Below are 13828 nucleotides of genomic sequence, written 5' to 3' on the forward strand. Positions count from 1 at the left end.
CTCTTTCCCTAGTGGCTCACACCACTATAGGGGGCCTCCCTTTCCTAGTACCGGACATTGTAATTCTTCGGTACAGGATATACATCCAATCATATCAGGTAACGCAGGCTAAGACTAGGTGACAACATGTGGGATAATGTGAAGTTCAGGATAATTGTGCAGTATATTGTAATTTTTACTTTTAAAATAGACCCCTGTTGGGCCACCCTGTTATTTGTATATCTTCCTTTCCTCCTTTCTTCCCTTCTCTCTCTTCCCTCTTCCTTCCTCTTACCCAGAGACCCTACAACACCTTATCTTCTCATACAGCACTGAGAGAATATGGAACATAATGCTGAGTCCGCGGACCTCCCACCATTTCAAAAAGATACCAATTCCTTTCTAAATACCCTTGCACCAACGTATCCATGATTCGTGTGATTTCATGGAACGTTAAAGTTTGAGTGCCACATAAACGCATGGCAATTCTTCGCCATCTCAAACGCATGAAAACAGACATTGCATTCCTCCAAGAAACCCATTTAAACCAAAAGGACTTTACGAGTATGAATAAATTATGGGTGGGACAAGTGCTGGGATCACCATCACCCTCTGGCAAAGCAGGAGTAATCATCCTCTTACATTAGCGGCTCACACCCGACATTATAACAATCACCACAGATCAGGAGGGATATTATGTCGCTGCTCAAATCAAATTAGACTCCTCCCTTTTGGTACTGGTTAATATCTACGCCCCAAACTCCTCGCCCAAACCATTCTTGCAAGATCTGTCCTCGAAATTGTCGAATTTTATGCACCTTCCATTGTTGCTGGAAGGGGTTTTCAATCAGTGTATGAATATGCGGGAAGATAAATTAAAACCTTTTATTCCAAATTGCCCATCTACCTCCACCTCCCCATCAACGCTCACACTATTGAACAACTTTACAGAGGCCTTACAACTCACGGATGTGTGGCGGCTAATACATCCAGAAGGCAGAGAATTCACCTTATACTCTCCTGTACACCATACCCTATCCAGAATTGATTGCTTCTTCGTAAAACCACATGCTTTTACAAAACATCAAGGATTCTGCTGTACATGATATAGCAATCTCTGACCACTCCCCGATTTCCATATCCATACAACATACGCAAAGCAATCATCAATCACGTACCTGGCGTTTCCACTCGTTCCTAGCAAATAATCAGGTCTTGCTCTGGGTATTAAATACTGCCTGGAACGAGTTCTGTGAAACAAATGCAGAACACCAAAGAAACCCTAATCTTTTCTTGGAGACGGGCAAGGCAGTTCTACGGGGTAGAATAATAGGTTCGCCTCCACCTACAAGAAAAACCTTCTCTGAAACTACATAGTAGCAAGCCTCCGCCTAAGACAAGCACAGAAGGACCTCGCAGATTTAAATTCACACGAAAATACGAAAGCATGGTCAGAGGCCAAACACTACTTTGATACATGGGCAGCTGCCAAGGAAGCCACACATCAATTACATACCGACCTGCAATTTAATAAATTTGGCAACAAACCAGGAAAGCTGCTAGCACGACTATGTAAAAAGCCATTCACGCCTACTCTCTTTACATCTCTAAGGGATGCGCAGGGAACATTGAAAAAACGATCCTCTAGACATTTCCATTTTAGAAAACTTCTATAAAACTCTATATGGCCCAGATCCTATAGACACTACTAAAGCCACCTCCTTCTTAGACCATACCTCGTTGCCACAGTTGGACCCATCCCTACTCCAGGCTTTAAACGCTCCCATTACTCAGGCGGATGTATTGCTAGCTAACCCGACAGAACCTGGATCATATCGTCCAATATCCCTGTTGAATCTCGACGCAAAACTACTGTCAAAAATGATCGCTTCTCACCTGGCAATTATTCTACCAACACTTATCACCCTTCCCAAGTGGGTTATGTGCAGGGACAATCTGCAGCCACGAACATTCGGAAGATAATATCCGCCTTGAGTCAAGCCTCTAACGGTACACTCCAAGACACTTCTATAATCTCATTAGACACCGAAAAGGCTTTTGACAGCATGAATTTTGAGTGGCTTTTCTTAACATTAAGGAAATTTGGATTTGAAGGTCCTTTTATGCATTTGATTCAAACCATGTATTCATCTCCTACAGCCCGATTTATTAGTAGGTCACATATCCAACTCCACAGGGCACTAGACAGGGTTGCCCTCTATCCCCGTTACTTTTTAACTTGGCCCTAGAACCGTTAGCACGCTTCCTTCTATTCCAGTCTGAACTACATGGTATCACAATCGGGCGACAAGAGCTAAGGCTTGCGGATGACATTTTAATTTTTACCTCATGCCCATCCCTCGACCTGCCGTATATTCAGCATATCTTCTCCTCCTTCCGCCTTTGCTCAGGGCTCCGCATACATTTTTCAAAATTGAGGTGCTTCCATTATTCCACCACCGCCTCCCGGAATGGACGCAAAACTCGATGTTTAAAATCGCTACTAAACATATGAACCTATAAACATATAAACCTATTTAGGCATAAAGATATAGAAACTAGCTTCATCCTTATTTCAGCTAAATTACACGCCCACGATAAACAAAATTATTGGAGAGCTGGAGATGTGGAAGGACTTACCGCTTTCCCTCCTGGGCAGATCTCACCTTTTTAAGATGGTAAGTTTCCCGAAACTTCTCTACCCACTACAAACCCTACCTCTTCTCCTTAAACACAGCGACATAACGAGGCTGAATCGGGCAATATCAACGTTCTTATGGAAAGGCAAACGTCCCCGCATAGCACTTGCTAAATTGTTCCTACCAAGATGCGAGGGAGGCTCAAACCTCCCAAATGTTCGAATTTATAATCTCTCATGTCTGCCCCATATAGGCCTCGACTGGCTTACCCAATCTTCCAACTATTCCAATTACCACCTGGAATCCGCACTAGCACATCCCTATGATCTCCCAGCCTTATTTCACTCCAATGTCAACTCTCTGCCATCCCACCTAAAACATAACCCACTCATCCGCGATACCCTTATTGCATGGAGGGAAGTCAGGCGTAAACTAGGGGTTTCTCCGTGGCTCTCACGCTTTCTTCCAATTCACCATAACCCTTCCTTTCCTTCCGGGTTCCCCAAAATCTCTCAATAGCGTTCTACAAACCTATGGACTTCCAGCACACCATTTCTTCTATATGCTTCAAGTACGGAACTTTGTCAACTCCATTGCACCTACTAAATCTACTAGATTTCAATCGACGTTTACTGATGTCTTGGCGAACTCTTGAAAATATAACATCTCAAACATATACAAACCGCTGAACTTTCTATATGCCAAACCTTTCGACACCATTAAGACAATTAATGCTGTGAAATCCTGGGTCAAAGACTTCAATAACACAATTACAGCAGACCAATTATTATCAGGCTTCAACTCCACGTGTGCTTTCAATACAACGAATTCTGGCATGAACAACAATTGAAAATTCTACACCGTGCCTACATGCCTTGTCTCTACTCCAAAACTGACCCGGCACGGTCTACCTGCCCTTTATGCAAAACTCATAACCTTCAATACAACATAGATTCTGGCTCTGCCCTGCTATTTCCACATTCTGGAAGCAAGTGGTCAATTTCATATCCGTCATCACCACATTTCGACTACCCATCCACCCTCTTCCGCTACTCTTCGGCTTTATGGAACAGCCTGTCATTGGTCTTTTTTCTTCACAAACGTTCTCCTTTAGAAACAACAAATATTGGATATCAACATGCCTTCTAATAGCAAGACAGGTCATTCTCCGAAAATGGGTCTCCAACTGCCCTCGAACTATGACGGACATCAAACAAGAGCTCAACTCTCTTCTACGGCTGGACAGATTCTACCTAATCACCTCCCCGACTACTTCAAAAGAATCCCATTATTTCCGAAAGTGGAACTCCTATATTACAGGATCCCTATCTGTACAGGAGCAGGCCTTTTTTACTTAGAAATCCAACCTTCTAACCCATCCAATGAAACCCCCCCACGAAGCTGACAGATTCGGAACTACTATGTAGCCGACTAGCTGACCGAAGTTTTAACTACTAAGTTGGTCATATATAAAATGATTTACTGTCACTGATCTTCTCCTCTTCTGCCATAACTCCCTTTTCTTCCTCACCTAAACTTCATCTTGACACTTTACTTATTTAATTACTCTTTTGACTTAGGCTTATATACAAGCTCGACATTATCACCTCAACACAGACTCACATCAGGCATTTGGAGGGTGGCGTTGTCTCCACATTACGCATGGTGGAACCCATAGTTATTGGCTGGTGATTACTACTTGCTGGTCACCAGTTACTCACTACTACTCACGGATTTTCCTCTCCCTGTTATGCTTCCCCCTCAGTCTTTCATCTCTCTCCAGTCTACCTTGGCCCCCCGGGTAAATTTCTTTCTTTCTACTTCTTTATGTTCCTTGAATCCAGCTGCCACACCATCTTATTAACATTCTCCAACATTCTCCTCAACGCTGATTACCAAATCTGTTCACGCTCTCCCCCCTCTCCTATTTTCTCTTTTCCTACTTTACTTCCCCTTTATCATCTTCCCCTACTCCCAACCCCCAAACTCCTTGACAATTCTCCCCTCTTTCTCTTCTTTTGGACATATTATTGGTGGGCATCAGATGACATATACGTGCACCTTACTATTCCACATCATTTACTGACAATCCACAACATTAAAACAAACCTGGATTACATAATTCTCACTAGCTATTACTTTTACCCTATCTACACACAAACTTCTTATCTACCACTTTTTCATACTACTTTTTTCGCTAACCAACCCAACCTCGATACCTTAGTATTGTATCAATGCCTTTTTCTAATTGCTGCCATCACACTAAGGTCATTTTATTTTTATTTACCGTGCCATTATATCTTTGATTAGAAACAATGCATCATTGAGTCATAACTGTCTCACCATTTTACTATTGTTTTAACACGTTAAAACCCAATAAATATTCTTTAAAAAAAAAAAAAGCATCCTTTACAAATGTCTCTATATGTGCATATTCAAAACTTCGTATGTGACCAGAACAAACCACTCCAAAAAGCCCTTCCCACACACCCTTTGGTTTGTCAAAGTGGACAACAGGCTGAAACATGAGAATACTCTGTGCTATTGCCTTGTATCTGTTGTAGCTGAGAGGTAAAAAAAAAATAAATGAGGTCTCAGATCAGAGTCGCTGAAAGAGGACATGTCTGCAGTAGCCTGTCATGCATACAGGGGCATCAAACATATACAGTATTTCCTCATGTCCAAGGCTGTATTTAACATGCAGGGCTCCTGTGCTGTCATCTAACAGAAAGCTGGAAGAAGCAGCAGGACCCAAGGGCACACTGGCAATTCTACTTCAAGACAAGGACTTCAACTCAACCTAGAGGGTTGGCTTAAACCATGGGTGCTCAAGTTGTGGCCCTCCAGCTGTTGCAGAACTACAAGTCTCATGATGCATTGCAAGGCTGACAGTTACAAGAGTGACTCTGAGATAGCTGGAGGGCCACAGGTTGAGCACCCATGGCTTAAACTTCATAGCCTGAAACTCCTACAACATAACTTATAATTTTTTCATAGAAAAGGGAAAGATCAGTATCCAGTTGTATAGAAATGTTTAGAAAAAGTAAGAATTGCAGGTTATTGTACTGCAGCCATACAAGACCTAAGTGTCAATAGCAATGTTTAACCTCCCTAGCGGTATGATTATGTCCATATTTCTGTGCTCAAAGCAGTACATTTTTTTGCATGGAAATATGTATTTTTTTATTGTATGCCTGTAATTTTTAGGAATAACTCACTGAAATCTGTCCGAACAAGAGTCTAGTAAACATCCCTTGTTACAATTTGAAACATGAAATCATAAATTATAATTTAATAAATAATCATAAAAAATAATATAATAATAAATGTAATTCAATATTATAATCAAACCAAAAACACTGAAATTTGAAATATAGCGCCAAGTTCGCACATCACTGAGCAAAGTCGCAAAATCGTTTTCAGTGTCTGATGACGAATTTCCCCACGAATCATCACTCAATTCTGCAAGTGGTTCTAATTTACTATCGCTGTTCTCTAGCTGGTCCAAAACCGTTTTTGACATAAAAGGACGCTTTTTGGACGCCATGGACATTTCTCAGTTTCCAGGCAGAAAGAACAGTAAAAATGCAGGCAGGGCACAGGACAAAGAACTAGGGACAAAATGTATATGAAATGGTTTGATACAGTAATGTTTTACTATGCGATTTTAGTGTATTTAGTGAATGTCACTTTTTGTAATTTTCAAATTTGCCACCAGTTCCATCCCCTGTACGTCCCGACGCTCGCAGGGGACGGAACCCAGATGACAGATGCCGGCATCTGCCGGAGGACATTGCCTGGGGCACTGCAGGAGGGACATCGTGGGAGCGCAGGACAAGCTAAGTGAAGAACAGATCCTGGAGCGGCGCCGCATGGTAAGCCCAAGTGTAGCGCGGGGTTACCGCTTTTGGTACTGAAACTTTACCCCGAGCTACACTCGGGTATACCACCAGGGAGGTTAAAGGGTTTCTGCAATCCTAGTGTCCATATTCACATAGCTGACAGATGTAAAGAAATCTGCCAATTGGCAAACTTTTTATTTTGTCAAATGGTTTACTTTTTATCACAAAACACTGTGGAAGGTATTTCAGGACTTCACCTATTGATGACAGACATGGCATTCTATTATATTAAAGACAGATAAAGAAAAGGAATTAAAGATAAACAATACACTGTGCATGTGGTTCTCATCGAATACTGCCTCTAATGTAATTCTAGACATACACAGCTACACAGAGTTTTGTTCATCTGGCTATGTATATGACAATGCACAACATTTAGCAATGATCCGCAGCACGCATACTGCACCACAGAAGAAGTGAAAGGCCATGTACTGACACACAAAAAGCACTCTCAATCTAGCATGTTCTATGACACAAAATATACACATATCATATATACGTTACAATTTATATATATTATCTTTGCTTTAAATTGCTACAGTCACATTAAAATTGCAGCTCCCCTGCTTTCTTTTTCTCCATATAGCAATTTGTTCCTTTTTTCTAATTGCATGTTATCACTTTTCAACAACTATCCTCTGCAAATTAGGTCTATCAGGATGATGTTTCTGTAATTTTATTGTACACATAAAATCTAAAATATGCTTTTCAGGCCAATAAAAAGGAACTGCCTGTTTGTTCACAAAAGGTTTGCTTGGAAACTAAGGAGGTAATGAAAATTGTCTTTATAGAAAAAAAAAAAAACAACTCAAATGAATCAGATTCAGAGGAAAGCTGCAATTTTAGGTCAGAAATTGCTAAGCAACAGGATTAATGAATGAAATGAAAGATTGCAGAAATGTCATGGATTACTCTGGGAACCCTCGCAAAGCCCACCAAGTGAATGGAAGAAAATGGTTAAATTGTATAATGGTTAAATTAAAATGATGATTAAGCTATATTGCCAAGTCTTCTTGTCTGATTGAGGGCATGCATAACGGACTTTGACTCTTACCACTTCCTCCACGGCAGGCTTGAAATAATATAAATCCAGATTTAATACAGGTTTAAAAGAGAAAGAAATACAGGTTAGCCATAAATATTACTTTAAAACTTCAGTCCCTCTATGAAGGTTCTTAAAAAAATTAAGAGAAAACACATCAAGGAATCTACTCTGAATGTTACCTTACTGTATTTAGAAAAAAAAAATAAAAGTTGTTACATATAGAACTTGATAAACCCTTGTCTACAATGGAAAACAAACAGTGTTTGAATTGGTATCTTACATTGATTAGCAAAGCACGTGTCACTTACTACGATTAAGAATAGAGACTCTATAATTGTCAAGGGACAACATACAGTACTGAAATTACACACCAACACAAGACCAAATGATCGCTGCTTCAGATGTGTACATAAGTAAATATAAAAGGATACTATTATGAACACTATACATTTGTAATAAATTGATTTTATAATGAATTAAAAAAAAAAAACATTTTAAAAAGGAACATTTTAAAGTAGAACTAAAGTCAAAACTTTTTATTCATTTTGCATAGAGTAATGGAGAGGTATAATCCTTGGCAGGTTTTTTTTTTTTGCTTAATTTTTCTGTCCTAAAGCCACAACAGGAAGTAAAAGGAAATCTCTCTACAGTGGGGGATCTCTGGTTGTCACCAAAACTAGATAAAAAAATGGAAATGACGGGCAGGCGGTGGTTCTTTCGTTCTGGGAGGACGTCATATGACATCCTCCCACTCTAACTGCATGGAAGATCTTCACTCTATTCCTATTCTGGTAAAAACTGAAAATTTGGAATTTTCTTTCATTTTCGCTTGTTGATATTGGCCACCAGAACCAATAGAGAGGGTAAATCTCCTTAAAGGGGGCACAGGCTGCAATAAAAACTTGCCAGGTGTTCTAATCCCTCTCCATTCTAAGCAAATTATAAAATTTAAAAAAAAAAAAAGTATTACTTTTAAAATATACTTTAACCACTTGCCTACCGGGCACTTTCACCCCCTTCCTGCCCAGGCCAATTTTCAGCTGTCAGTGCTGTCACACTTTGAATGGCAACACTGTACTCATATGAAATTTTTATAATTTATTTTTTTTTAGACAGATAGTGCTTTCTTTTGGTGGTATTTAATCACCCCTGGGTTTTTTATTTTTTGCAAAACAAACCAAGAACAACTGAAAATTTTGAAAAATAAAAGTTTTTTCTTAGTTTCTGTTATAAAATTTTGTAAATACGTGATTTTTCTCCTTCACTGATGTGCGCTAATGAGGCTGCACTGATGGGCACTGATAGGCTACACTGAAAGGCAGTACTCATTAATGGCACTGATAGGCGGCACTGATAGGCAACACTGACTGGCACTGAAAGGCAGCTCAGATGGGCACTGATATGTGGCATTGATGTGCACTGGTAGGCACGGATATGTGGCACTGATGGGCACTGGCAGGTGGTATTGATGGACACCGACAAGTGGCACTGATGGGGCTACACTGATCATCAGTGCCCTGATGATCAGTGTACATTTCCCCTCTGAGGAATGCCGATTACCGGCTCTCCTCACGAGCTGTCAGCATGACAGCTCATGAGAAGAGGACTGCCGATAACCGGCATTTCCTTATTTACATGCAATCAGCTGTAATTGGACACAGCTGATCACATGACAGAGCCGACATCATCGGCTCTTTCCGCTGACCCGTGACCCGCTGTGTCCTAGGGAAACAGCGCACCACCAATCGACGCGCGGTTAGAGTGGGAGGATGTCATATGACGTCCTCCCAGAACAAAAGAACCCCTGCCAGCCAGCCGTCATTTCCTTATATGGCAGGCAGGAGGTGGTTAAGGGAAAAGGGAGTCAGTCAGGAGAGAAATGTTTAAGCTGCCAAGACTCCCATAGTTATTAACCATTAGCCGCCCGGCCAATGGCCGTTTGGCGGCTTCAAAAGTGTCTCTGCACTCCGGGTGCACGCCATTTGGCGTGCTCCCGCACATGTGCAGTTTGCGCTAATGCAGAGCGGCGCAGCAGTGCGATCTGTCACTGGCCGTGCACCTCGGACACGGCCGATGACAGATCCGAGTACCGGCTCCCGTTGCTGGTACCATGTGACCTGCTGTGACCAATCACAGCAGGTCACGACAGTTGTATACAATGGATGGCTTCATTCATGAAGCCATCCATTGTATACTAGTGCCTAGCTGTGAATGGTCACAGCTAATCACATGCACATGTCATGTGATTAGCTGTGACCAAATCACAGCTAAGCACAAAAAAAAAAAAAAAAAACCCTGAATGAATCGATTTCATTCAGGTAAATGCTTGCTTATAGCAAAGTAATTCTTTGCTATAAGCAAATTGTGTAAAAAAAAAAAAAAATACTGATCACTTCCCCAAAGTAGTACAATGTTACTTTGGTCATAGTAAAATATGAAAAAAAAAATCTTAAAAAAAATAAAAAAAAATGTAATAAAAAATTAAATATAATAAAAAAAAAAATATATATATATATATATATATATATATATATATATATATATGTCACCAGTCAGTGTCCCTGTTCACCGCCATGCCAGTTATATGATGACGCTGTACTGCACTGGTGACAGTATGTAAAAAAAAAAAAAAATAGTGAAAATAGTGAAAATAATTTTTTTCATTTTTTCATTTTCCTAAAAATTATGACAAAAACATACAACTTCAAAAAACTCGCCATGCCTGTTATGAAATATGTCAGACTGTCTACTCTGCAAAAAGGGGTCATTTGGGGATATCTGTACTGTTCTGACATTCTTGGACCTCAAGAAATTAGATTGGCTGTCAGTACTTCAGGATTGATCAATATTCAGATATATACCATAGTTTGTGAACTCTCTAACTTTCCTACAAACTAAATAATACATCCTAATTTGGGTTATTTTCACTAAAGACATGTAGCAGAATACATCTTGGCCTAAATTTATGAAGAACAATTATTTATTTGCAAACTTTTATAACAGAAACAAAGAAAAACGTGGTTTTTCTTAAAAATTTTTGGTCTTTTTTTGCTAATTTAGCAAAAAATAAAAACCCCAGTGTTGATTAAATACCACCAAAAGAAAGCTCTAGTTATGTGAAGAAAATGATAAAATTTTAGTTTGGGTACAATGTTGTATGACCACGCAATTGTCATTCAAAGTGTGAGAGCGCTGAAACCTGAAAAATGGCCTGGGCAGGAAGGGGGTAAAAGTGCCCTGTATGGAAGCGGTTAACCTAGGTATACACACACAGGGGATGATTTACTAAAACTGGAGTGTACAAAATCTGGTGCAGCTCTGCATAAAAACCAATCAGCTTACAGGGTTTTTTTTTTTGGCAAAATTTAATTGAACAAGCTGAAGTTAGAAGCTGATTGGCTACCATGCACAGCTGCACCAGATTTTGCACTCTCCTGATTTAACAAATCAACTCCATTATTTTCTTATGTTCAACTTGGTTCAACCTGGTTGAACGAAAAAAAAACAAAACAAACAACAGATCCCTGTATCAACACAACAATGTGTGAGGCAGGGATCTCTTCCATTCTGTCTTTGTATCCTGACAGGAGGACTCTCCCCCTTCCCCCTACTCAGAAGTCACAGATCAGCGCTTGCATCCATTGGCTGTGAGCACTGATTGTATGCAGGTTTCGTCAGAAGCCAGTTGTTAGACCAGCTTCTGTTTAACAGAGATCGGTATACATGTACCGAAAGCCGACCAGTTCCTGCTGAAACTACTGACTTTGTAAGTATTGTGTTTAACAAATAGCTGAAAAGTTCAATGGTGTAAGTGGAAACTTATCTGAGAAGCAGAACATGTTCATTGCTCAAGGAACCCCTAACAACCTCAGGAGGACCCTAGAGTTCCATAGAACCCTCGTTGAGAATCCCTGATCCAGAATGTACTATGCATACTGTTAGAGTATGTCACTGCATAATACCACATGCTTACACTGATTCTTTTCCATCAATCAAAATTATATAGCACTGTGTACATATGTATTTATATTTCCCTTGTTTGTAGTATAGCTGTGGTATCTAAAAGCTTACTGGCAACATAAAGAAAATCTACATAGAACATTTGAGGGACTGATATTTCAAAGCAATGTTGTTGTCGTCACACAGTACTAGGAACAGTATCTTTAAGCAATAAACTCCTTTGGTGGAAGTTGGCCTTGCAACACATTAGGAACTGATGCTCTGCAAGCTCCTCCAACAGCAAAGGAGTAAAGGACCAATATAATAAATGATTACCTCTTCGCCTTCTTCTGAGTGCATGGACAGCTGGTCGTGCTGAATAATTTCGGCATCTTCTTCTGTGGGCCCGTTACCAACGCGGATACCTCCAAAGTTATGCGTACCCTGGATTAGTGGGTGTGGGGAGGGGTATTTATAAATCAGGGTCAAGGCTCTCGGCCAATCAGCATGCTCTTTTTCCCCATCCCAAATGCAACCTCTCTTCACAACATAAAAATGTCATAAACCTCCCCCATAGAAGCAGTAATGGCTACAATTGGTTTAGATATAAAACTTTATCCATCTTTATAATGTAATACATATGATCCTATGTAATCAAAATGCTATAAAGAGAAACCCTGATTTATAATTTAATAGCGCCAACACTACCTGCCACATCTGAGATAAGAAGGGGGTCTGCCTATTCACACAGCTTAAGAGAAGTGTGTCCGAGTCTCTTATCCCAGAACATGGTGGTAGAATTAACCTTATTAATTTATAAAACACACCAGGAAAAGCTAACCCACCCTCTAGGAAAGAGAACATGCTGGAATACACAGACAGTTCAAGTAAAGTTCAGAGGAATTTAAAACAGCTGACAACTCTATTCCTTATAGTACAATGTTGGCTGCATATAAATGACATATACAGTGGCTAACAGAGGTCTCCCTGTCAGTGCCTTTATATTATATGAAACATTGCTTTCTACCGTGTTGGCCAACGGTCAAAAATATTTTGTTCTCATCAGAAGAATCTTATGAATAAGAATATATTTTGTGTGACACCTTTTAACAGCAAAAGGTAAAAAAGTATCCCCACCAATCAAGTCTACAGGTTGCAATATACTGTGGCTAACACCTACATTCCCAAGAGAAAAAGGATCAGGCCATGCTGGATATTTCACCTAAATTCTCATCTGTATTCTCTTTCCTACCTCCTCCACAGTCATAATAATGGATGCATGCCAAACGGAGGTTGCATATTTATAAATTTAAAGCAGAACTAATGTTTTTTTCTTATATTTTTTTTAAACATGAAATTTCTACACATCCCTATTAAATCGTGTCCAGGTTGGGCCAAATAAATTATATATTATATTCTGAACAAGCAATAAAAGCACTTTGAAACATTAATGCTTGTAGCTATAGGCATTGTGGAAAAAGACATCCTCAAAACTCTTTGTAACTTGGCTCTTTTTTGATTTCTTTATATCCATACTGCCAGCCCTCTAATGTAAACACACGATGCAACAGGAAGAAGGGTCAGCCGCACACTGGAGGATTGATGAATATAGTGTATATTTATTGATCTATTGGACACACAAAACACCAGGACATGAATATAGGACCTGATTAAGCACAAGATCGTGTGAAATGCATTAACAGGCCCTTTATTCATGTCCTGGTGTTTTGTGTGTCCTATGGATCAATAAATATACACTATATTCATCAATCGTCCGGTGTGCGGCTGACCCTTCTTCCTGTTGCATCGTGTGTAGTGGCGAGCCAGAGCCTGCACCTGTCGTGGATTGATCTGGATTGTTTGCCTGAGCAGTATACCTGTTCTAATGTAAACACACAGCAGATACTTCTAAGAGCCCAATCAGGTCCGTCTGTCAGTTTTTCAGGCGGACCTGATTGGCTGGTCCATGCATTCCTAAGGACTTGTGTCCTCTTACATCCACCAACTTCTGGGTCTGATCAGGCCCACTAAATAAAAATGGAGGAAGACTGCATTCTCTTCCATTTGGGTGGACCAGATCAAGGGCAGCCAGGTGTAGGTGACCGGATCAAGGGCAGCCAGGTGTAAACAAACAGCGAAGTCCATTTACCCCCAGCCGCCCATAAAGCAGAACGGGGTCTATCTGTGTCTACTCTGCAAAAATTGAGTAGACACGAACCTGTCATCTGTCCCGCTCAGGTAGATCCCATGATTGTCGAAACAGAAGGTGCCCTAAGCTGCTAAAAAGTGACTTAAAAACTTGACTTTAGAGTTTTTGCTGTTAT

General features: G+C 40.2%; 1 protein-coding gene across 7 annotated transcripts in view; it reads right to left on the reverse strand.

The window, feature by feature from the left end:
• Positions 1-13828, reverse strand: part of ATP6V0A1 (ATPase H+ transporting V0 subunit a1) — a 172109-nt gene that overhangs the window by 24070 nt on the left and 134211 nt on the right. For 4 of the 7 annotated variants that reach the window (XM_089668777.1, XM_089668773.1, XM_089668774.1 and 1 more), the window contains 2 exons: positions 11841-11948; positions 7575-7592 (listed from right to left, as the gene is read on the reverse strand). In XM_089668777.1, the coding sequence (XP_089524903.1) occupies positions 7575-7592; positions 11841-11948 (126 nt within the window). The remainder of the gene's footprint in view (positions 1-7574; positions 7593-11840; positions 11949-13828) is intronic. The other 3 variants (XM_089668779.1, XM_089668776.1, XM_089668780.1) reach the window with 2 other exon arrangements.

This window comes from Staurois parvus, unplaced genomic scaffold (assembly GCF_062004578.1).
Source record: "Staurois parvus isolate SC_StPar_1 unplaced genomic scaffold, SC_StPar_1.0 ptg000063l, whole genome shotgun sequence".
In the NCBI taxonomy this organism is placed as follows: domain Eukaryota; kingdom Metazoa; phylum Chordata; class Amphibia; order Anura; family Ranidae; genus Staurois; species Staurois parvus.